The sequence below is a fragment of the Anoplopoma fimbria genome, chromosome 11 (assembly GCF_027596085.1).
Source record: "Anoplopoma fimbria isolate UVic2021 breed Golden Eagle Sablefish chromosome 11, Afim_UVic_2022, whole genome shotgun sequence".
Classification (NCBI taxonomy): domain Eukaryota; kingdom Metazoa; phylum Chordata; class Actinopteri; order Perciformes; family Anoplopomatidae; genus Anoplopoma; species Anoplopoma fimbria.
In genome coordinates this window covers 20,274,084-20,297,293 of record NC_072459.1, presented here as the reverse complement: position 1 = coordinate 20,297,293, position 23,210 = coordinate 20,274,084, and the positions used below count along the sequence as shown (strand labels likewise).

General features: G+C 38.0%; 2 protein-coding genes across 2 annotated transcripts in view; one reads left to right on the top strand and one right to left on the bottom strand.

The window, feature by feature from the left end:
* The first annotated feature begins 5,570 nt into the window (after positions 1 to 5,570).
* pex12 (peroxisomal biogenesis factor 12) lies at positions 5,571 to 11,463 on the top strand. Its single transcript, XM_054607890.1, has 4 exons — positions 5,571 to 5,767; positions 7,542 to 7,669; positions 8,592 to 9,115; positions 9,832 to 11,463. The coding sequence occupies exons 2-4, from the start codon at positions 7,547 to 7,549 to the stop codon at positions 10,253 to 10,255; spliced, it is 1,071 nt and encodes a 356-aa protein (XP_054463865.1). The 5' UTR covers positions 5,571 to 5,767; positions 7,542 to 7,546; the 3' UTR covers positions 10,256 to 11,463.
* A 10,331-nt stretch (positions 11,464 to 21,794) lies between these two features.
* hdac5 (histone deacetylase 5) overlaps positions 21,795 to 23,210 on the bottom strand; it is a 50,690-nt gene continuing 49,274 nt past the window's right edge. The window contains 2 exon segments of the mRNA XM_054608330.1: positions 21,795 to 22,610; positions 23,023 to 23,203. Coding sequence (XP_054464305.1) covers positions 22,571 to 22,610; positions 23,023 to 23,203 — 221 coding nt within the window. The 3' untranslated portion in view covers positions 21,795 to 22,570.

The window sequence follows — 23,210 nt, the reverse complement described above, 5'->3', positions numbered from 1 at the left end:
TTTGTTATAAAAACACACAAAAAAGGGGTTTTTTTGTCATTTTTTTGCATGCACAATATGTTTGGGATGTGATTTAAAGGGGTTAAACAGGAAATTTTTCATTTCATCTTGACATTTTATTGTTTGACTTTTTATTGTGCAAATTCCTATTGTAAGCAAGTGTGGTATCTCTTCAAATGGTCAACAACAAACAGTCTAAATTAGTATAGATACTGGAAACCTGACAGCTGGATGTGTGTGGCCGTCGTATGAAGGCATATGAATGTCTTAAACTTGAGGTGATGCAGGTTGTTTCCATCCAGAGCGAGGACGGCCAGGCTGTAGAGAGGAGCCAGAGCATTGTTGTCGATCTGCGAGATGTTGTTGTTGCTCAGCAGGAGCACCTAGTAATACAGACCGGTAATCAGACAGACTGGCATATGTGTAACTTGGTATACAAACAGTAATTCGAGTCTCATTTATTGCACCTCTAGTCCAGGCAGCATGTCCAGGCTCCCCTGCTGCACCACAGTCAGTCTGTTGTTGTGCAGGTAGAGCTGTCGGAGCCTCGAGAGGCCCCTGAACACGCCGAAGCCAACCGCCACCAGCTGGTTATGGCTGAGGTCCAGCTTCTCCATGTTGTCCAGATGCTCGAAGCTAGAAGACAGGAAAGAAAGACAGTTACAGGGTGAGACACAGAGACAGGGAGGTAGAGATAAAAGCTGAATACACTGCTCTGTGTGGAAAGGAGAAAAAACTCGGGTTCTTTTTTGACGAGTCTCTTTACTAGGGACTAACAACTCATGTCACTAATGACTCACGTCACTAAATGACAATGTTTACTTGTAGTTTGGCATGTGACATGAACAACGGTCTCCTGGAATAAATGTCCTGTGCTTGTTTGAACCTTCCACCAAGCCCTCCTTCCTGCCCTGTGTGGAGGGAAATAAGGATGTGTGTTTACAATGGAGTTAATTGCGAGCCTGGTGTGACATGAATGAGCTAAACACGGTAAACACAGAGTTCTTTCGGCGTTGGTGTCAGACGCCAAGGAGCATTGGCCAATATTTCACGTACTTGGAATGAGAACTGGTTGGGCGGTTAGCTCGTTGCAGGTGGACACAAACAAACTCAGTCCGTCCACCCTGTTAAAAATGTAGAAATCCAGTTCCAGTTCCTTTGAGGAGCCGGAGGAGGTTAACTATGAGGTATGATAATGATAGAGAGATGGACTTCCATTGTACTTCGGACAGACAGGTACCTGTTTCCAGATATATGGTCTAAGTTGTTGTGCTCCAGTCGCAGCTCTTTGAGAGCAGATAGACTGGTTGAGAAGTCGACAGGTAGAGCTGTTAACAGGTTCCAGCTGAGATCCAGCTTCTCCAGGAAGGACAAGGAGAAAAATGCCTGTGGAGAGAAAAAGAGAACGACAAAGAAAAGCATGTATTTAACTACTGCACTGACCCCAGGTCTACTTTTTAACATTACTCCCTTCCTTTTTAATCCTTTATATCTGCATTTCCTCCTCCATTCCTCTGTTCCCCTTTACGTTTCATTCCTTCACTTCAACTGCTTTCAATGCTTACTGTTCAACTGTTGCTTCAGAGTGTACACTGACCTTCTTTACACTTGTTAAAATACAACTTGGGCCACTGGATCACAAGTGGAAAGAGCTGAGCACTTGGCTGGGTGCTCTGGGATGCATTGGGCGACATATATTTGTAGTATAAACACTGATACATCTTGAAGAAAGAAAAAACACTCAAATCGCCTAACATTGCTTTGTCCATGTTTGAAAAAGCCATATATGTACAAGTGTGTCAAACATCTTTGGCAAGTTATGTGCCTGGAACATGCCAAGGAAAAGTCCCAGTCTAGTTCAACTGCTTTCAGCAATAACACTTCTGTTTTCAGCACTCAGCTCTTCCACTTCAGCTGACGTTTACATTGCTTTTATCCCTTATTCTAATTATGGCATTTCAACTGCTTTAATAGTTTACACTTTAACTGATAAGGCAATGGCTTTCAATGTTCATAAGTCAACATTTCAAACAGCTTTATCTCTAATTACTAAGATTTTAAAAGCGTTTAATTGCTTTCAGTGACAATACTCCAGAAATTAAACTGTTTTAAGTGCTCAGCACTTCCACCTTCCAACTGAGAGAGCTTTTATACCTTGTTCTAAAAATGGCATTTCAACTGGTTTCAAAGTTTACACTTGAACTGATAAGGCAATGGCTTCCAATTGTTATAGGTCAATTACATTTCAACTGGTTGTATCTCTTAGGCTTCAGGTGACGGTTCAGCTGCTTTTCATTTTGAGTTTCCTTTCAGGACTTCAATTTACCCATTAACTCATTAATTGATTCAACTACAACTCTCATACATTTCCCAAGCAAATATCAACTTTTACAATCTTTCGAAAGTTTAAAATGTTTCAAGTGCTAATTTTCCTTAAAATGTGGCCTTTTAAACTTCAATCGTCCCTTCGTTCCTACATGTGGTTGCATTTCTTGTAACTGGCTGTTGGTCAGCACCAGCACCCTCAGGGACCACAGTCCGGTGAAGGCTCGGGTGCCAATCTCGGTCAGATTGTTTCCTCCCAGCTCCAGCAGCCAGGTGCCATGCGGGAGGCCCCTGGGGATGTGTTTGAACCCGCGGTTGCGACAGTCCACCAGTTCAGCTTGCTCGTAACAAATGCAGTGTTGCGGACACAACCGTGAGCAATCGACGGATGGAAAAAGGGACGGCGGGGAAAAAAGGGTAAGGAGGAAGACGAGAGGGGCCAGAAACAGGAGACTCATAGTTTTTCCCCGGAGAGCAAGAGGAAGGAGAGCTGCTGGTTGTTAAAGTGAGGAAAGTTGAATGAAGATTGGTAGTTTGAGTCTGCTGTCCTCTTTGCCAAGCCTTGTAGTCAGCCTGGAAATAAGAAAGCAAGCAAAGGACAAACTTTTTAGGTCACAGTTCACAATTTTAAATCTGGTGACCTGGTGGCAATTCCCATATATTTCCGAAAAGGAGATATTAATGACTACCTCTTTTTTATTTGAATATGATTTAAAGGATATGCTAAACCTTAAACAAACCACGAAAAACATCTTGAAACTATTTTTTTTCACCTCTTTAACTTTAGAAGAACACACATGCTTCCAACAATCAAATGCCAGCATTAAAAATAAAGTCCAAATTTTCATCATTTCACACTTCTTTTAAAATCTTTTATAAAATTGCTGCAGTCCTTTTAATGGAGGTTTATCATCCGATTTACCCTCCCTTCCCCATCCATATGGAATTACATAATCAATCCATTAAGGAGCAGAGCAGCAGAAAGGATTAAATCCAGCAAGCCTGTCTGAAAGTCACATGGTATAAAAGCAATACTGGTATTCTGCATTTATTTCTTATTCACCGGAAAAGGTAGCTACAAATTGACCAGTTTTTTTCCCCTACTACTTCACTATAAATGCAAATAAATATTTTTTTGCTAATGTACAGTATTTTTAAGAAACATTACATGACTTTTTTTTCATGATTGATAATACATTTTTCCCACTCAAAAAAGTGAAAAACGACTATTAAGTTATTTTTCAAGACAAAAATTGAGTACAATTAAAACCACAGAAAAATAAAGAGTAAAATCAACGTCCAAACAACGTCTGGGCCTCCTTCTCCAAACTCACCTCCTCTGCTGATGGAGAACCCAGACATCCCTGCACCGCATCATCAACTTGTTTACATCCTCTCACTTCATCGGATGGCAGCTCGGTAGAGACGAGTTATGGAGACAAACAAAGACAGAGTGATGATGCTGATGGAGATTCTCGGGCCGTTCAGCTGTGTCAGTAATCCTCTAAGCCCGACCAATCACCAAATGTCTCCTCTCATCCACTGAACTCTGTCAGCTTGTCATCTCGTCTCTGCCCCCCCACCCCATTTGGCGTCCCTCCATCCATCTGTTTCATTGACTTTATTATTATATAAAGACTGTTAACCTCTTTCTTGAAAAAAAGAGCTGGCTCCCAGGTTTGGTTTACAACCTGCTGGCGCGGACACTTGCCCTGGTGTCCCAGAATTCCCCAAACCCCTGAAAACACCAGTTTTACTGCTTATGAACTACTTTGTTTTGGGAATATGGTTTTAAAGCTACTAACTGGCCTTAAGGTTTGTCCTGATCCATAACCTAATCCTTACCACACTTAATCTTGAGAAACATTACATAATTTATTTTTTATGTCTTTGACAAAACATTTTTTCACGCAAAACAGCCTGTGATTAAGCATAACATGCTGATATATAACATTTTAAGGTTTTTCCTAATTGATTGAACATTATGTTTATCAATCATCACCCATAATGTTAAAGCTTTTTTCTCCTGAAAACCTGATAATTGAATCATTTAAGCTCATAGTAAAAAGACACATACAAATACAATATTAGAACATTAGTAACATAGATCCTGTGTTACTATCAATCTCTTTGTTACTGTTTTAATGAGGGAACTTGTGTCAAAATCTCTGTGAAAGGCCATGGGATTTAAAACTAATAATTAATCAGTGGCTCAACTCCTTAACAAAACGGCGTTTCCTGCTTTTTTCTGTTTCGAATCATTGTAAACTGTCAGTCAGAGAACACAAGTTATTCGGAGTTGTCACCTTGAACATTGAGAACTTTTGATAGGCATTGCCTATTTCCTTTTTTTTTACGTTATCAATGAATCAAATATGAAAATAGCTGTTAATTGTAGTCCTTATCTAGCTCTCAGAAAGTTCATATCATGTCAGAAAGAAATATGTAACTCCAAAAATCCCTATATGTCCAAGAAACATCCTGTGAGAGCGGTCGGAATCATGTACATCATGAAGTTGCTGATTTAGACTAGGGAGTGGATATCACACGATTGAAATACTGTATATTTATGTTTTGCTAATCCAGGAATCAGAATTGGCTCATTCTGGAATCTAGGGAAATGAGAAAGTACACAAGTTAGTCAAATAGGAGTTCAGGAGAGAATATGTGTAAATAAATATTATACTTTTAAAATCGGAGGGGAAAAGCATAGTTTGTCGGGGAATAAGCAGAAACAGCATTGGGATAGTGCAACAAAAGAAAGATGCTTACATAAAATACAAAATAAAGTAGACAGGTAAGAAGTAGTGGAACAGAAAAAAAGAAAACAGATGAGATTTTTGAGATTGAGATTTGGTCACAACAATTTGAAGGGTTCACTAAATGGCATAGACATCCCACTGGTCATTGTAATAATTGACAAGAAAATTAGACAGTAGAGCACGTCCTGTTTTGAAACAGGAAAGTAGTGGAACGAAGGGCTTTGATTTCAGGACCACATGGGTTAGGACGAGGAGAGGCCAGGATAAAAAAAAAGATGAATAACAGTGGAGAAAATGGATATTTAAGATTTTGAAAGCAACAAAAACGGCTGTAACCGAATAGGACGACAGTGGACGATTGAATCCACTAGGGGGCTGTAGAGCATCTTAAAGGATGCCAGCTGGCCGGAAATAAAAACAAAAGAAGAAGAAGAAGAAGAAGAGGGAGTAGTAGTGGTAGTAGTAGTAGTAGTAGTAGTGGCTGTTGTGGGTGGTACTTGTGCACCATGCAGCGTCGAGTGGTCATTCAGTAACAGAAGAAAAATGGCAAAGCACCAGTCTCTCTGCTGTTGCTTTAGCTAGTGTTTTCTAAAGACCATGTGATATTGACGAAGCCGGAAGAGACTCCGGGAAACATCAGCGACGCAGTGCTAACTCCCAGCTAACGTTAGCATAGGAATGTAAGTTTAAGTGACATGGCTGCAAACATTATCCGTTACTAACAACCCGTCTCTTCTGGTTATTAATATAATATATTTATACTTTACGTCTCTTTGTGGCCAGAGGTGCACTTTGTCCTTGGTTTTATTTGTAATTGCGTTTAACCAGGTTAGAGAACGTTAGCTTACTTCTAGCTAGCTAGCTTTAAACATATATTGAGTTCTCACAGAATTTATAACAAGAATTTCATATTTAGAGTTGTCTATAGCTTTTTGATAAAAGCAGGCCACATTCAAATGAACTCAAAAGGTGTATTGCTTGAAGTCACCGGCTTTGTTGCTCATGTTGTAGTGCACTTTAACCTTTATGAATGGGTCATTGGAACCGAACGTTTAACTAAGTGGGATTCAAACAAGATCTTAGAGGGATCATACTTTTTTGCACAAATGATCAGTATAATTCTAACCAAAACAAACCATTTCAAATTTGAAATTAAAAAAGATCAATAAAGATCTTTATTAAAGATGCAAATACCTACTTAGAAAATATTTAACCAGCAAATATTATCATGGTTCCTACTGTCCTGGAAAACAGTCATTCTTGTGTTATTCTAGAAAACTTCTCGACATTCTTCTATTTTCCTTTAGCTGAGAATTAAGTCTGTTATGGAACAGACAAGAAGTTATGAAAAGTTGTGTTCAGGATCATATTAACGTTAAAATAGTGGTGAATGGATGATAGTATTTTAAATAGACTGCTTACGGTTATGTTGTGGAAACGCGTTGAGAACACCCCAAAGTCACATCACATGGTAGCACATGCATGATGTATGACATAATGACGTTTTATTGCTTTCTTCCCAACTTGTTTTAAAAGATTGCATAGTGTTATATTGGTTAGCATGTTTGGTTTGGTTGCTAAAGTGGACATGCTTTAAGATTTGGGATTCAACTCTGGCTAGGTGCATTAAGAGAGTTGTATAATAGTGAATGTGAAGATGGGTGGATGGGAGCCCAACTGTATGTTAGTCAAACACTGGCTAATACTTGCTAACGGTCCTTTTTTTAACTTTGTTAGAGGTGTCTCTCCCAACGCAACACTGCATTGTTAATGTAAAATGGACCATGACATGCTTTTCTTTAATAGGGGTAGCTTCACAATTAAGTGATATACTGTATAACTGATAAGTGTTTTATACATGTTTGAGGAATACTTGAAATATGAATACCTATGATATTTTGTCACAAAAGCATGCGATGCAAACAGACCGTATTATTTTTTACACACCTGTGCATCACCGCTTTGTGTCTTAATATTAAAGTTGCATACCTGTCACAATGCTAAGAATCCATGTCGTCTGAACGATAAAGGGATCCTTCTAAAATCCAGATTATTGTTTGAACAACAGTTTTTTCTAAGAGGTGCAATTCTGTTTCCTAACCCAAACAAAGATGAATGACTGAAGTGTAAAGTGAACCAAAATTACAACTTTTATCAATTTTTGCTATTACTGTGGGATACAGTAGTAGCTTGGGAAACTAGTTAAAGTACGTTTAATTCCAAAGGGAAAGATGTATTCTTTTAACCAGATTGTTTTCCAAATGATTCAAATCTTTAGGGAAAATTAAAATGCAGGGACAATAAAAACCACTATAAGAGATTCATCTTTCAGAATAACCCATCCATAGCTCTGTGACTTGAGTATGTTAATAGTCGTATGCTGTTCCTCCAGAGTTTTAGACTGCTTGTCCATCTATGATGCAAAATAAGAAGTCCTTACGTGTGGTTCTGCAGAAGCCATGGCCGAGGCCGGAGCCCATCTGACCTCCACCTCTGCCAACGAGCAGCCGTCCATCTTCGAGGTCCTGGCTCAGGAGTCTCTGATGGAGGCGGTCCGACCGGCACTGAGACACGCTGTCAAGGTGAGGGAGTGGCTTTAAAATCTGTAAGGCTCGTCAGTGTGACTGTTTTTAACTTTTAATATTCATTTATTTTTTTGTGTCAAAAATTTGGAATGCATTTGTTTGATAATGTGTAAGATCTGCATGACTTTTAAAAGTAGGATTTTTGCCACTTAAAATCACTATTTTTGGGAACTTTTTTTCATACGTTTTTTTCTAAATAAATAAAAAGTATTGCCATTTGGATTGGAAAACATATTTATTAAAATCCATATTGTGTTCATGCAGACCTTAAGTTCTGGGATCTTCCCATTTGGTAGGCTCAGACTGTTCATGATAAAAAAAAAAAATAATAACTGATGTATGATTCCATGTTTCGACTTCAAACTGATGCATTTTTCATTTATTTGCCTCAGCTGCTGTACTTAGCATTAGTGTAAAGTCAGATCAGGTACCATAACACCAAGAACAGTTATTCTTAATTCATTTATTTCACTTAAAAGGGACCATGTACAGTTCAAAAAATAATTGTCACCATTTGATGCACCGTACCAGATTATAGCTTTTAGCTGTAGTTCCACGGTAGTTGTTGGAAGGAATTGAGTCACATTTGTATAAAGCTTTTTCTTTCGCTGCATTGTACTTAACTGTATCTCAATTTATTTTTATTTAATTTTATTAGAATTTTTGTATTCTCATATTAAAATTGTTTTAAAATATTTGTCATTTTCTTTTTGTATTTAATTCAATTTAATTAATTCAATTTAATTTTAAATTAAATTGTATTAAATTAAATATATATATTATTTATTTATTTATATATATATATATATTTATTTATTTATTTATTTATTTTAGATGAGACCGCCTATTAATTGATTAAGCCAGAAAATATGCTCTCCAGTTAAACCTCAGCCTACTTTTGTGTTGGTGAACCTCTCAGGTTCTGGCAGAGTCCAACCCGTCCCGTTTCGGCTTCCTGTGGCACCGCTTCGATGAGCTCTACCTGCTGCTAGACCTCCTCCTCCAGAACCACTTCCTGTCCCACTGCAGCGCCTCCTTCTCCGAGAACTTCTACGGCCTGAAGAGAGTGTCTGGATGGCGAGGATTCCCTGTTCGCGGGAAGTCGCGCTGGCGCTCTCTCCTCCTCCTGTGCCTGGCGCCGTACCTCCGGGCCAAGCTGGAGGCGACACTGGCTCGGCAGAGGGACGAGGAGGACTTCTCCATCCGGCTGGCGCAGACCCGGAGCCAGAGGCTGTACCGGGCGGCCGTGGCGGCGTACCCGTACGTCAGCTCTGCCTGGCAGGCCTGGGTCTTCTGCCAGCAGCTGCTCTTTGTCTTTGGAGTCGCCGGGACCCATAATCCCCTGCTGTGGCTGGCCAGGGTCAGACTGGCACGACTGAACGCTCAGGATATCAGAGACATGGAGCTGAAGAGCAGCAGACCTGGCAACCCAGCTGACGGGAGGTACGTGTCCGTTTAATATTCAGTCAGTGGTAAGAGTTACAACCAATCTGAGCCCTCCTACAAATTGAGGACAATCTTTTTTTGCCCTTTGAGGCTCACTGGTAGCTATATATATGTTTCCTAATGTTTTCTGTTCCTCATATACGGATACTGACACTTGATAACTTGTTGTAATGTTTTGTCTGCTGATATCCAACAGCAGGACGTTGAGCTCTGTTATGTGATATTCTTCTTTTTAGTCTTTGGTAACATGAAGCAGATAGACTGTCTTAAATTGTTTGGGCGGCATTGATTATGGTAATGAACAAATCTTAAGAACATGCACCCAGGTATGGGTATCATTAGGATTTTATTGATACTAGTGCCCTTATCGATACTCTTATCGTTGTTTTTATTTTGTGAGAAAAAAAGACAATTCATTAATAAAATAATCAACATAAGCAGTTTGTTAACAAAAAGTACAAAACAAAAAGTTCCAAACTCTTTTAAATACATTCACAGCTCAACAATTAGCTAAGTGATGGTTAGCTTTCATTTATTAGCTTGTTCTAATGATTAGACTTCGTATGGCATTGCTAAAGTTACCTGCAGTGGAATGGATGCACTTGCAACAGAAAAGCTCACAGAACAAAGTAAAATAAGTTATAGTTAGGAAAAGTTTTAAAGACTTAGTTCCTGAATCCACCACCCACAATGCATTGTGCTCCTGTTTGCAGCCTGTTGCAGAGAGGCTGGTGGTTGATGTCTCAGGCGGCGCGTGGCGCGGCCGTGTCCCTCTCCACCTCCCTCTCTCTGGGCGTCTTCTTCCTGCAGTTCCTGGAGTGGTGGTACTCCTCCGACAACCAGAGTATTGTTAAGACCCTCACCTCCCTGCCCGCCCCCCCGCCCCCACTCCACCTGCGGCAGGAGCGGAGCGGGCGGGAATCTCCGTCAGCCAAAGAAGCTCAGCCTGTCGCCAACAGCAGGGACTGTCCGCTGTGCCACGGGCTCCGCACCAACTCCACGGTGCTGTCCACCTCCGGCTACGTCTTCTGCTACCGCTGCATCTACACTTACGTTAAAGCCAACCGCCGCTGCCCCGTCACCGGCTATCCCACCGAGCCGCAACACCTCATCAAGATCTACTCACCGGAGAGTTAGTACACGTACTAACCACATATCCACGTTGACTTACAGAAAACAAACTCTTTCAGAGAGAAAGGAAGTGGCCTTGTTTTTAAAAGAAACTCGGATAGTGTGAATCTGTTAAAATACTGTTTATTTTTTGGGATAAGCACATTGTGTTTCTCTTTTGTATAAATGTAAAAATATGGGCTCTGAAATGTACATAGTGTTTGATCAATTGTTCAGTGATACCAGCTCATTTATATGTGATTCTGTAATTCTCTCTCGGCTCACATCACATTTAATATTCATAAATGAATGGAAATGTTAGCGGCTAAGATAGCCAGTGGCAGGTTGGTGATTGGATGGCTGGAGTTTATGCGACAAACCTGACGCTGAATTATTTTTATTGTTAAAAAAAGCTGATTACATTATTTAAATGATGATATTTAACTCAAATAAAATAAATCAGTTACAACTAATGATTATTTTAATTATTTATTGAGTTATGTATTTTTCTCAATTCATCTAAATTGTCAAAAGTAAAAAAAAAAAAAAAATTCTCACAGCACAAGAGGACAAATGTCTTTGAACGGCAGTTGATCAAATCTTCTACATTTGAAAACTAACTGGAAACAGTGAATTTTGGGAGTTTTTGCCTTTTATATCAGTTTTCTAGTGGAAAATGTTCACGTTTTAGTGTTCAAACAAACCATTTCTCTTATACTCTTATACCCATTGCTGTATCAGGCTCCCCTCCTGAAATGCCCAGTCTTCTCTGAATGGTCAGTGTTTCCAGTCTGCGTCTTTGCATACTATGAAACTGCTGTAAACGAGTTTAGCTGCACTTGTACCTTGAACGTTCCAGTGGGAATCAAATCCAAAATCAAGGAGAAATGAACAACATTGGCACCTATGATTACAGGTTTCTGTGACGGCTGCCTGAGGTAAATACTGCTACATGTATACTGTATGCCTCTGTCACAAAATGTTAGCTCAGTATTTCTACAAAAACTCTGTTATCTGTTTGTACAGGTGCATTTGTGAGAAATGACCTACAGAGTCAACATTCGTTGTGAAGAGGACGTGACTTCATGTAGCTACATGTAGCAGTGTTTAATATAAACACTTAATGTTACAGTAATTGTCAGGATGTGTTGGGTGGAAAAAAACATATGAAACAATGGATGTGAAACATTAATTAATGATGGTGAAAATGACTCCTAATAAACACACAAAAGTAATCAAACAGTATAGTGATCACTGTCGTACATTTTTTAACATATTAGGCAATGACTATTTTCAACTTTTTTCCACACTGTGCTATGACTTTTATGGACATACTTTACTATCACATTTTTCTACATACGACCCTAATTATCATTATACTATGATTTTTATTTTACTTTTTCCGACATACTGTATTATGCTCTTTAGTGCTATTTTATGACTTTAAAAAAAAAAACTTTACTATGAATTTTTTATGACTTTTTCGACGTATATTACAAATACTTTTTTTGACACACTCCACTTTAACTTTTTTGGAAATAGTATACTATGACCTTTTGACATACTATAATATGATTTTTATGCGACCTTATTATGACTTTTCATATAATATGACATACTATACCATGACGTTTAATACTTTTTTAATGACTTTTCTATGTACTATACTATGACTTATTTCAACTTTATTTCAACATGCATACTATGACATTTGTAGACATACTATACTATGTTTTTTCTAACAAACTATTAACAAACTATAATATGACTTCCCGACATACTTTACAATTACTTTTCTCAACATATATGATATTTTCAACAAATATAACTCACCGATTTTGTCTTTTTTCAGGATACAATTTGACTTTTATTTAACTTACTTTTGACATATTATACTATTACTTTGACATTTTCAACAAACTATAGTTTGTTGAAAGTGACTTTTTTTGACATACTAGTTGACCTTTTTATGACCTTTTCGACATACTATACTATGACCTTTTTCTACATACAATACTTTGATTATTTATTACTTTTTTCGACATACTGAATAATTACTGAATTATACTCTTTAGTTGCCTTTTTCAACATATGACTTTTTTATATACTTTAGCTCTGGCTTTTAAAACAAAGTTTTTTGACATACTATACACAGACTTTAAAAAAAATGTTTTACATTCTATACCAGGGGTGTCCAAACTTTTGGGTTAGGGTTAGATATACTATTAAATATTAAATACTGCATGCAATAAATAAATACTATTTCTGCTTTCTACTTGTTGTGGCAGTCCCAGATATCCTGGGAAACTAAACGCCGTCTTGTCTGAGTTCATAACATCATCTGTGGATTTATTCGAGCCGTATGAACCGAAAATAAACATTTTTACTGTGATTTAATTGCAATTAATGTACAAAAAGGGACGCTGAAATAACAACATAATGATGGTGGTTTGTAAAAAGTCGGAATTCATGTTTTGTTAGTTCTCTCTGCAGGAGGAGAAGGACATCACTTTTAAAATGCCTGTTTTGTGAACGGAGCTCGGCTCGATGACAGAGTGACAGGAGGAGAAGCTCAACGCTGATTGGCTGATCGATGACAGAGTGACAGGAGGAGAAGCTCAACGCTGATTGGCTGATCGATGACAGAGTGACAGGAGGAGAAGCTCAACGCTGATTGGCTGTCGCAACACAGCGTCCCGCGAATATTTCATTATGTTTTTAGAATTTGTAGCGGGCCAATTAAAAATGGAGTAGTTTGGACACCCCTGTTCTATACTGTGACTTTTTCGACCTACATTACAAGGACTATTTTTGACAAGCTACACTATAACGTTTTTGGGCATTTTGTGACAAAATGTGTGGACATACAGAGTTTGACTTTCGTTGACATACTATACTATGACTTTTCTTTGACAGACCTGCTATACTTTGTCTTTTTACATTCATTTCTAAATACTGTTCTATGACTTATTTCAAAATACTATACTAATATTCAATTACTTTTTATGAAATTTCTTTGACATACTATACTATGAGTTTCTTTAAAATACTATATTGACTTTTGTTTGAAATACTACACCATGACTTTGTTTGACATACTATACTTTGAGTTTTTATATGGTTATTTGGACATACTATAGTTAGATTTTTTATGACTTTTTTTCGACTTACTAAACTATGACTTTTTATGAAAAAAATGTTGAACATATACTATGCCTTTTTTAGGCTTACTATATATTACTTTTTATGGTGTTTTTTGGGGACAACCTATACCATGACTTTTTATGATGTTGTTTGGACATACTATACTATGACTTTTTATGATTTTGTATGACTTTTTTGGACATACTATACTATGAATTTATTTTTGACATACTATGCAATTACTTTTCATGATGTTTTTCGCCATAATATACTATGCCTTTTTTTCGACATACTATACTATGAGGGTTTTTTTGACCTTTTTTTGACATAATAAACTATGACTTTTTTTTCTTTATACTATACCAAGCCTTTTTACGATGTTTTTTGGATATACTTTGATTTATACTATGACCTTTTCTTTGACTTACTATACTATGACTTTTTTTTAAGGCATACTATGCTTTGTCTTTTTTCAGACATACAATACTATGACTTTTTATTACTTTCTTCGACATACTATACTAAGACCTTTTTTTTTTTTACCTGTTATACAATGACTTATTATTACTATTACTGACTATTGTAACAGCCCTGCCAATCTACCAGGGTTCTTTTTTTTACCTTTTCCTTGATTGTTCTTTCTCACGCAGGACACTGGTTGTCTTCTGATAAGCCATAGCTGAGCATGGTGTTGTTCCAGCTATAAAAACTAACCAACTGAACATGGATGGCTCTTCCTCTGCTGATTTCATTTTGATGGGCACACACCTAAATATGCTTACATTGCTGATTTCTGACTTTCCATTATGGTTTTGGAAATGTTTTGATATTCCCCAAATAAATGTGCTTATTTATTGCCTTGTCTGGTTACTCATTTATGTTGCTGGCGTTGAGCTGGACTGTAATATTATTTAGTGACTTTTTTTGACATAGATACTAGGATTGTTTTCGACATACTTTACCATGACTTTTTTAGACTGACTAAACTTGACATGATTTTATTTTCTTCCCGTTTGGACATACTATACTATCCCCTTTTTTAACTTTTTTTCATAGTGCTATACTATCCCTTTTTTTGACATACTATACTATGACTTTTTCTAACGTTTTTGGGACATTCTATAGTTAGACTTTTAATGAGTTTTTTACAACATGTGACTTTTTTTTTGGCATACATGACTATGACTTTCTTCAGACACATTACAAATCTTTTTTAGGATTTTTTGACATACTATACAATTATTTTTTGGGAATACTATAATATGACTTTTCTGACATTTTCTGACATACTACCATATTACTTTTTTTGACATACTATACTATGTCTTTTTCCAGACATTACACTAGGATTTCTTATGATTTTGGCATACCATACTATGACTTTTTAAGAGTTTTCTTTGGACATACTATACTATGACGTTTGATGAGGTTTTTTTGGACATACTATAATGACCTACTACAATAGTTTTACTTTAATGACTTCATTCGACATACTATACTATGACTTTTTATGATATACTATACTATGACTTTTCTTTGACATACTATACTATAATAATTTTTTTTTAACTCTTATTGCCTTTTTTTTCCGACACACAATAGTATGACTTTTTAGAACTTTTTTTGGACATACTATACTACATTTTTTCGAAGTACTATACTATGACTTTTCATGACATTTTCCCAACATACTAAACAATGACTTTGTATTGTCTTTTTGCTACATTCCATACTATGACTTTTTTCACACACATTACACAATGACTTTCTAGGATTTTCTTCGACAAATTACATTGACTTTGATTGATTTTTTTGTCTTTTTTTAAATACTATACTATGACTCTTTATGACATTTTTTTGGGAATACTAAAGTTTGACTTTTTGTGACATACTATAGTATGACTTTTTATAACCTTTTTTTTTTTTTTTTTTTTTTTTTTTTTTATACATACTATGGGTTGGTTGATTGATTGATTACTTTTTCGACATACTACAATATGAGTGCTTTTTAGTTTTTTTTTTTTACTATACTATGTTTTATTCCATATACTATGCTTGGACTTTACTGACACACTATCAACTACGTTTTTTTATGACTTTTTAAATAAAACTATATTGTGGCTTTTTCTAAATATTATTCTATGACCTTTTTGTCATACTATATTATGACTTTTCTAAGATCCTTTTTTGACATAATATATTATTTTTTAATGATTTTTTAATTAAATACTACAGCATGTTTTTATGATCTTTTTTGATAAAACATTTTTTAATAACTTTTCTTTTGACATGACTTTTTCAATATACTATACCCTGCCTTTTTTGTGACATAATATTCTTTGGCTCTTAGCATTATATGTCTTAGTGGAGTTTGTTGACTTTTTAGACATACTAAGATTTTTTTAATGCCTTTTATTATATTATTTATTATACTTAACTGGATTTTTATCTAAAATACTATACTATGGGTTTTGTTAATCACTTTTTTGACCCACTTAACTGCGTTTTTTAATGATATTTTATGACATACTATACTATGACTTCTTTTTACTTTTTTGATATACTATACTATGACTTTTTAGACACACTATACTATGATTTTTTACAACATTTTCATGACATAATATCATGCTTTGGTGGCTTAAGAACAACTTAACAAATAATCAGTTATTAACAATACATACAATATTTGCCAATTCCTTCAGATCGATTGACTTGTAATTTAATCAATTAATTGTTCCCACTCTAGGATAAATAAATATGGTAATCTGTATTTTCCACCGAAACTTTATAACTGGAGTAACAACACTGACACCTTTATGTTGGGAAATAAAATGCACAGAAAATGTCAACCGTAAACTGAACAAATAAAGCATAAAAATACTATCACCTGGAACCATGACCGCAGTATTTCTTAAATGCTGACTACAGTCCTGCTTTTAAGTGCACCTGAATTTTTAAAAATGTTTAGGTTAGAGTTCACTTTTGAAGGACAAGATTCTCACAAATTTCTAGCGTAATGCTGTTGGTGTCAATTTAAAACGTGCAGTTGACCAGAACACTGTTTAGTTGACATATATATATAATTATAAAATATCAAAGATAATGACAAGAAGGGCTGGAAGATGTGATGTTTCTGACGACTGATTTGACTTCAAACTTAAACAAATAGCTCAACATTTTGGGAAATGTTGATTCTTTTTTCCCCCGTGTGAGTTAGATGAGAGGATTGATACCACTCACATTTAGGTATGCCAGTAGTCGGTTAGTATTTTAGCTGTGTGCTTCGGGTCATTGTCTTGTTGAAGGTGAACCTTCGCTTGGCATACAGAGCAGAAACGAGGGAATCATCTAGCCCTGCTCTGTCCAAAGGAGGTTCACCTTTGGAAACCTTTCTACGAAAATTAGTAACTGCAACAGACAGTCAGTGAATTGCTTTATTGAGTTTCCAGACAAGTTTAACAACAGGCCCACTTAAAAAAAACACAAATAAACAAATAATCAGGATCAACGTCACAACATTACAGTGAGAGTAATAAAAAAGGGCTTCATTAAAATGTCTGTGAACCCCCCGAAATTAAAGTGTGAAGGATCACAAGAGTCACCTTCTTCCCTTTTTAAGCTCCTGCAACACAATTCATCGACAGGAAAATCAGGACGAGAAGGAAAAAAACGGGCTGAAACTTCGAGAGAAAGGGGACAAGTATCATCATCAATAATAGTCACAGTAATAGATTGCTCGAATAGCGTGTATTGCACATGTGTACACAAATATGCGCTTTATATACATGTGAGTCGGCGAGAACTAGACACATGTTGTATTGTCGCGACAGGAAAGAATCTGGATAAAACGACAGCACAGGACAGAGAAGAGTCAGGAATGTGCTTGTGATCGATTTCAACAAAACGACGTTTCTTTTTTTCCTCCCAATTTTTCAGTCACGAGCCGGAAAAAGGTAACAGAGAGAACGTCTCCCCTCGAAAAGAGACGGAGGTAAAAGAGAGAGAGGGAGGGAGAAGGCGACAGTCACACCGACACCGAACCTCCTCTGTCCCCACCCGAGAGTCCAAAAATACCCCTCCTCCCCCCCACACACACACACACACACACACACACACACACACACACACACACACACACACACACACACACACACACACACACACACACACACACACACACACACACACACACACACACACACACACACACCGCATCATAGCAGGACACTACATTTACACCACGGTATCAAACACATCCAGAAATATACAGTATTTAACTTGTGTAGCAAAATATTCCGTGAAAGTGTGCGATTCACCTGTGTGTGCGTGTTTGTGTTCGTGTGTGTGGGCGGTAGCGACGGTAAAGCTGTGCAGCCTCTGGACCGGGGAGGAGACGCCGAAACGGCAAGATTCGTCACCCTGACGACCAAAACCATCAGACTCTATCAGCACTGTTGATATTGGGGGATTGTATTGTTAGTTTTCAATGTGCAGGATAGAAACTTAGAACTGTTAAAGCCTCCTAATCGGAAACCAGGCAGCAACCACTCCAACCTCTGTTTATTTCAATCTTGGTCTTTTTTTTGTAGTTTTGGCTAACAGTTGAACTCACAAAAGGAAGCTGAAATCTGGTAACGCAGCAACATCACCACTACAAAAAGCTAAAAGTGACTTAGTTTGAATAGCGTGTCTACAGTTGGATGTATTTATAGCTGCATTTATACCAAGGGGAATTAAAAAAAGCCTGAGGTCAATAGTCAAGTTCCATCCCGGATTTTAAACATATTTCTGGATAGGTGACAGAAAATGCAAAATGAATGCACCTTTCCAGCATTATGTGAATATAAGAAATCAGCCAAATTCACTTAAACAGTTGGCCCCTATTTTATCCGGACGAGTCCCATTAAACCTCTGTAGAAGGACAAGATGTTGAATTATTAGATAAATCAGAGTATTGGCGAAATGATAGGCAGGAAAGAAAATTAAAAGAAAAACAAGAATCAGCCCAAAAAAATATATTTAAAAAAGAAAAAGTTTCTCTTTTTATTGTGATAATTGCTTCTTAAAAATACCTCTTTGGTTGAACTGCTTGCAACTCATACAAATGTTTAATCTACTAAAATGTCCTGAGTAGAAGCTGCTGCTCTTTGGGTTGGGGAACACTCGCTGTAAACCACTTCACCTGACGGTTTAACTGTCAGAGAGCGAACTCGAAGAGTCAGCAATTCTCCCTCACCGTTCAGGAACACTGTTTTCTGCACAGCTATGACAAGTACGGCGTGGGGTTTCATTTGTTTGTGACTTCTCGTGTTTCTTTCTCCAACAAACTTGTGTTCTCAATTACAGATGAACTGGGTTTACTACATTGTTCTTATTATCTCTGGACATGATGGCCTAAAACTACAAAAAAATAAGGCCCAAGTTATGATAAACAAGAATTGCCCCTTAATGTTGAAAACAATATATGTGCAGTTCCTCTAATGGTCACTAGATGCTGGCAAAATACGATTTGTTGTTGATGGTAGTTTAAAACATAGTAGTTTTGTTACTAAGGCATTTTTAATTGGGGTATAAATTGCTTTATTGTCATTCTGGGTTGTTGCCGCTTTCTCGTTCCATTTCAGCTGCTGTTTTTTTCCCCCGCATGAACTCCAGTCGAGCTCAACCGTTTATTCGTTCTACCGGGTTCCATAGCTAAATTTTGTCGGGCATCTTGCATTAACAATTCCCGCCCCCCTCTTCCTGCCCGAGGCGCTGCTATAACCGTCTGCCGGTACGACGGATGAAACGGCCCTAGTGTTTACACATGTACAAAAAAGACTAGACTGAACCGCCAGGTAACACAGCCCAATAAATCAATCAACCCATTGATCAATCAATGCTTGCACTCGACCCCACAAAAGCCAGAGGGATCTCCGTGATTGTGCGACCATGGCAACGCGTGTGCTGGACATTGTCGTTCTCCCAGTCAATGCGGCTCTATCAGAGTTATATTGCTTCCAACAGATGGGACCCAGAGGTTAGCAGCGTCAGCTACGACACTTGCTACACAGCAGAGGGTAATGGGAAATGGACTTTAGTGAGGTTGTGTCTGGGAAGAGTTGAGTATTTATAGATGTGGGTAATAGAATGGTCCAGTTCTGAGGCTCTGCATCCATTCGGTGTCTCCATCTTTTGGCCGAACGGTTCTTTTTAAAGCTGTACAGAAAACACACTGTCTTCAATAGAAGGATACTGTGTAATTGATTTGCCAACTAAAACTAAACTTTAAAATAAAATTGGTTTGGTGCAGCTTAATCGTGAAGCTAAAGAAGTTGGGTTATGTAAAGAATAATAAAATTTGTTACAAGGATATTGAAATATTCATTTACAGGATGGTTGGCAATCTTCTTAGTCACTTCAATGGCGGGAAAATGCACCCACCTACCCTGACCAAGAAAAGGTCTCCATTAACGTGGAAATTAGAGTTAAAGTTTATATTTGGGCTTTCACTACGCAATTCTATCTGCCACCTGGTACGAACTCCTGAGAAAATGAAGGCTTAATTTACAGCACAAAGGAACAGTTAGCTATCAGTAGCTATCCCCAGTTATTAAACAATATTAGTGTGAGTACTTTATGGTTACTATCCCTAATACTGAAATTGGCGGCCGGTGGAAGAACCGAAGTAACTGTGAAAAGAAAACGCAAGTGTGTCCTGTGTTGTTGGGGGTCAGGGCTGTGAATATGATTATCCATGGAGGGGCAAGCTAATGCTGCAATCCGTTGGATGTCGGAGGTCAATAGTTAGCACTATTCACAAATTCTGATCTTAATGTGTCCCACTGCGTCGGCTCAGGAAAAACATGGACGCGGCTAACTGGTGTTCATATGGCAAGTCTCTGGCGACGGAAACTATCCTTAAACCACTTTAATATTCACAAGTAGTGGATTCTGTGGGGGGATGCAACTCGGCATCAACTTAAAAAAAAAAAGGAAGACCTACTGTAACTAAAAATGTGATTTTTACAAAAAAAATGGTCAACTTTAATTCTGATAATCTGATTTAAGACGTTTTAAGGATCTGTTGAAAACCTCGCGCAAAAGACTCCTATTGAGCACAAATCAACTTAATGGAAATGTTCACTGCAACGTTGCCTCAGCGTGTTTCACAACACCATTACTACATAATGTTAAAGGTTGAAAAGGTTATTCTGCTTACGGTTCACTGTGTGCGTTGCCATGTTGCTGGTTATGTCGGTGAACTCGGAATTCTGACTTGAATGACCGTTTCATTGCACTTTTCGTGTTCCGAGTACTATGGATTGCAGCGTAGCTCCCTGCTGGACTGCAAAAACATGTCATCACTGGACCAACCTATTCACCAACATGACCTTTCAGCTTAATGTCCGCCTGTCTGTAATTGCTGCTGTTTGCCTGTGCAGCGCTGCATGCTTGGTCCTGCCAGAGGAACTGGAGCTCCGCTGTTCACCTCCAACACAAACAACAACCACGACGAGTGTCCAGCCATCCTCAACATCTGTTAACAAACAAACAAACAAACAAACAAACAAACAAACAAACAAACAAACAAACAAACAGGTGGCGGTCTGATGACATCAGACCATGTGCTTACTTCCTGTCAACAACCAAATCTTTAAAACATCAAATCTCCAAATAGAATATATTCATAAATCCAATTTGATTGGATAAAACAATATATATTTATATATATTGTGTGTGTACAATAATAATATTATTTTTTCTTTTTTTTTATACAAAAAGAGAAAGTAATTTGTGTTTTTTATACATATATGTATGTACAGATATAGAAAAGTGACCACACTGAGTCTGCTGTGACATAACCATGGGCAACAGGACAGGAGAAAGTATTTACACCAGAGAGGAAATATTACATTTAAAAAAATAAAATAAAAGAGGGAGGTGGTGGTCGTTGTGGTGTTGTCGAAAAACGTGCCACAATCCCACAATCCCCTTTCCGAGAAGAAGGGGCGGGGCCAGGCTCACATGACTCTCAAGCGAAACGAGTGACAGAGAGAGAGAGAGACGGAGAGGCGGTCTACATATCTCAACCAAATGAATACTGCTAAAACGGGCCTGATCCTGAGACGCTTACAACCAATCCCATAAAAGCCTGAGTGAATATCATATTAACTTTAATTATATTAATATTCAATGGAGACTTTTGCTGGGGATTTCCAGTGTGTAACGATGGCTTTAGAAGATTTTCTTCCCGAAACTAAATTAAAGTCTGTTGGGAGTACCTGGCATGAATGTTGTCAGATTTAAAAGAAAATACAATTCTTAGCAGTTTCATTACATTTTCTGAATATATATATAAAACCTAACTATATATATATATATATATATATATATATATATATATATATATATATATATATATATTCTCTCTCTCAGGGTTGCTGAATAGTGAGATAAGAACAAATTAAGGCATCCAGATGAAGAAACGAGAAAATGAACTGACTGAAACGACAGCAGTATGAGCGTGTGCATCAGTGTTTCTTCAGTCCTGATTGGCTGGTTGGTTTGCTGAGGTGCTGCGGCGGTGGTGTATTGTGGTTTCTGATTGGACGTCATTTTTCTTCTTATTTTTTTTTTTTTAAAAGGCACCTAGTTCCTCATTTTAAAAAACAGTTTACTCCTCCTCCACCAGAGCCGGCCACGCGTTTGCTCGGCCTGATTCCCTGACAGACAGACAAGAGGACCAGTCGTCCACTTGGTGTCTGCCGTTTTGTCTCAAAACCCCACAGTCGTGGTCCCGCTGGGGGAACAGAGGAGCAGGGACGAAACGGAGAGACAGATGGAAGGGAAATAAATTCAGTGGTGCTGTGTACAGGTGGTGAAGTATGCAGGTTACAAGACGTGTCCCTTTTGCTGACCTTCTCCTCCTCTGGTTTCCATGGAGATGCCAACAAGTCGTTTGCTCCTCCCCGGGATCGCCGATGAAGAAAAAGAGACGTGTCCGTGTTTTCCACAGTCCCGTCTTCTTCTGCGTCCGTAACGTTCTCCTCAGCCATAACGTGAGTCCTCCACAGCGGCACAATTCTGCTCTGTGTGTGTGTGAATATGTGTGTGCACCCTCGCACACTCTGCGGAGGAAGAAGAGAAGGAAGAGGAGGTGCCAGAAGAAGGTGAATTTGTAGTGTTTTTGTGTGATTCTCCTTTAAGCTCTTCCTACAATACGGGCTCTTCCTCCATTGGCTCCTCTGTGGACCTGAGGGGGAAATTAAACAATGTCAGATTTAACAGCACTTGTCAAAACATATCTATATGTAAATCAAGTTGCCCTGCTGGTCAGTAGAGAGAATGCAAGTTTAAAGACACTTCCGCATTGGATTCATTCGGCAGAACCAGAGGTTGCCGCCTGCTCTTCACAAGAGCTAGCTCAAAGTTCAGTTTACACAGAATGTGTATATGTGTGAATATTGTTCTTGCAAAAATATCCTTCAATACAACATTATTTTTATCATAATTTGAATACATATTTTGGTAAATAAAAACTGAGAATCCACCAGCCACGTCTTTGCGCTAGTTACTATTAGTTCTCGTTTTGGCAAAACAGCAATAAACGGACATGTGGCTGCTCCTTAGTCCCCTTATAAATGCCGTCACAGTGCCCTGCTGACCTGCTGGTGTCTGCATTGTCTGGATCCAAGCCCGGCTGCTCAACATCAACACTGAGCGAGGCCATGGCGCTGACCGTCTCTGCCTCGTCCTTCTCCGATTGGCCCTGAGCCCCCAGGGGGTCATCCAATAGCGAGTGGCCGCTCGTCTGGGACAGACTCTGGAGACACGGCCAGTGTTTATCTGGAGG

Coding starts and splice junctions, on each gene's coding strand:
- pex12 (XM_054607890.1), top strand. CDS start 7,547: ATGGCCGAGGCCGGAGCCCATCTGACCTCCACCTCTGCCAACGAGCAG. Junction 7,670..8,591: donor CACTGAGACACGCTGTCAAG/GTGAGGGAGTGG, acceptor TGAACCTCTCAG/GTTCTGGCAGAGTCCAACCC. Junction 9,116..9,831: donor GGCAACCCAGCTGACGGGAG/GTACGTGTCCGT, acceptor TCCTGTTTGCAG/CCTGTTGCAGAGAGGCTGGT.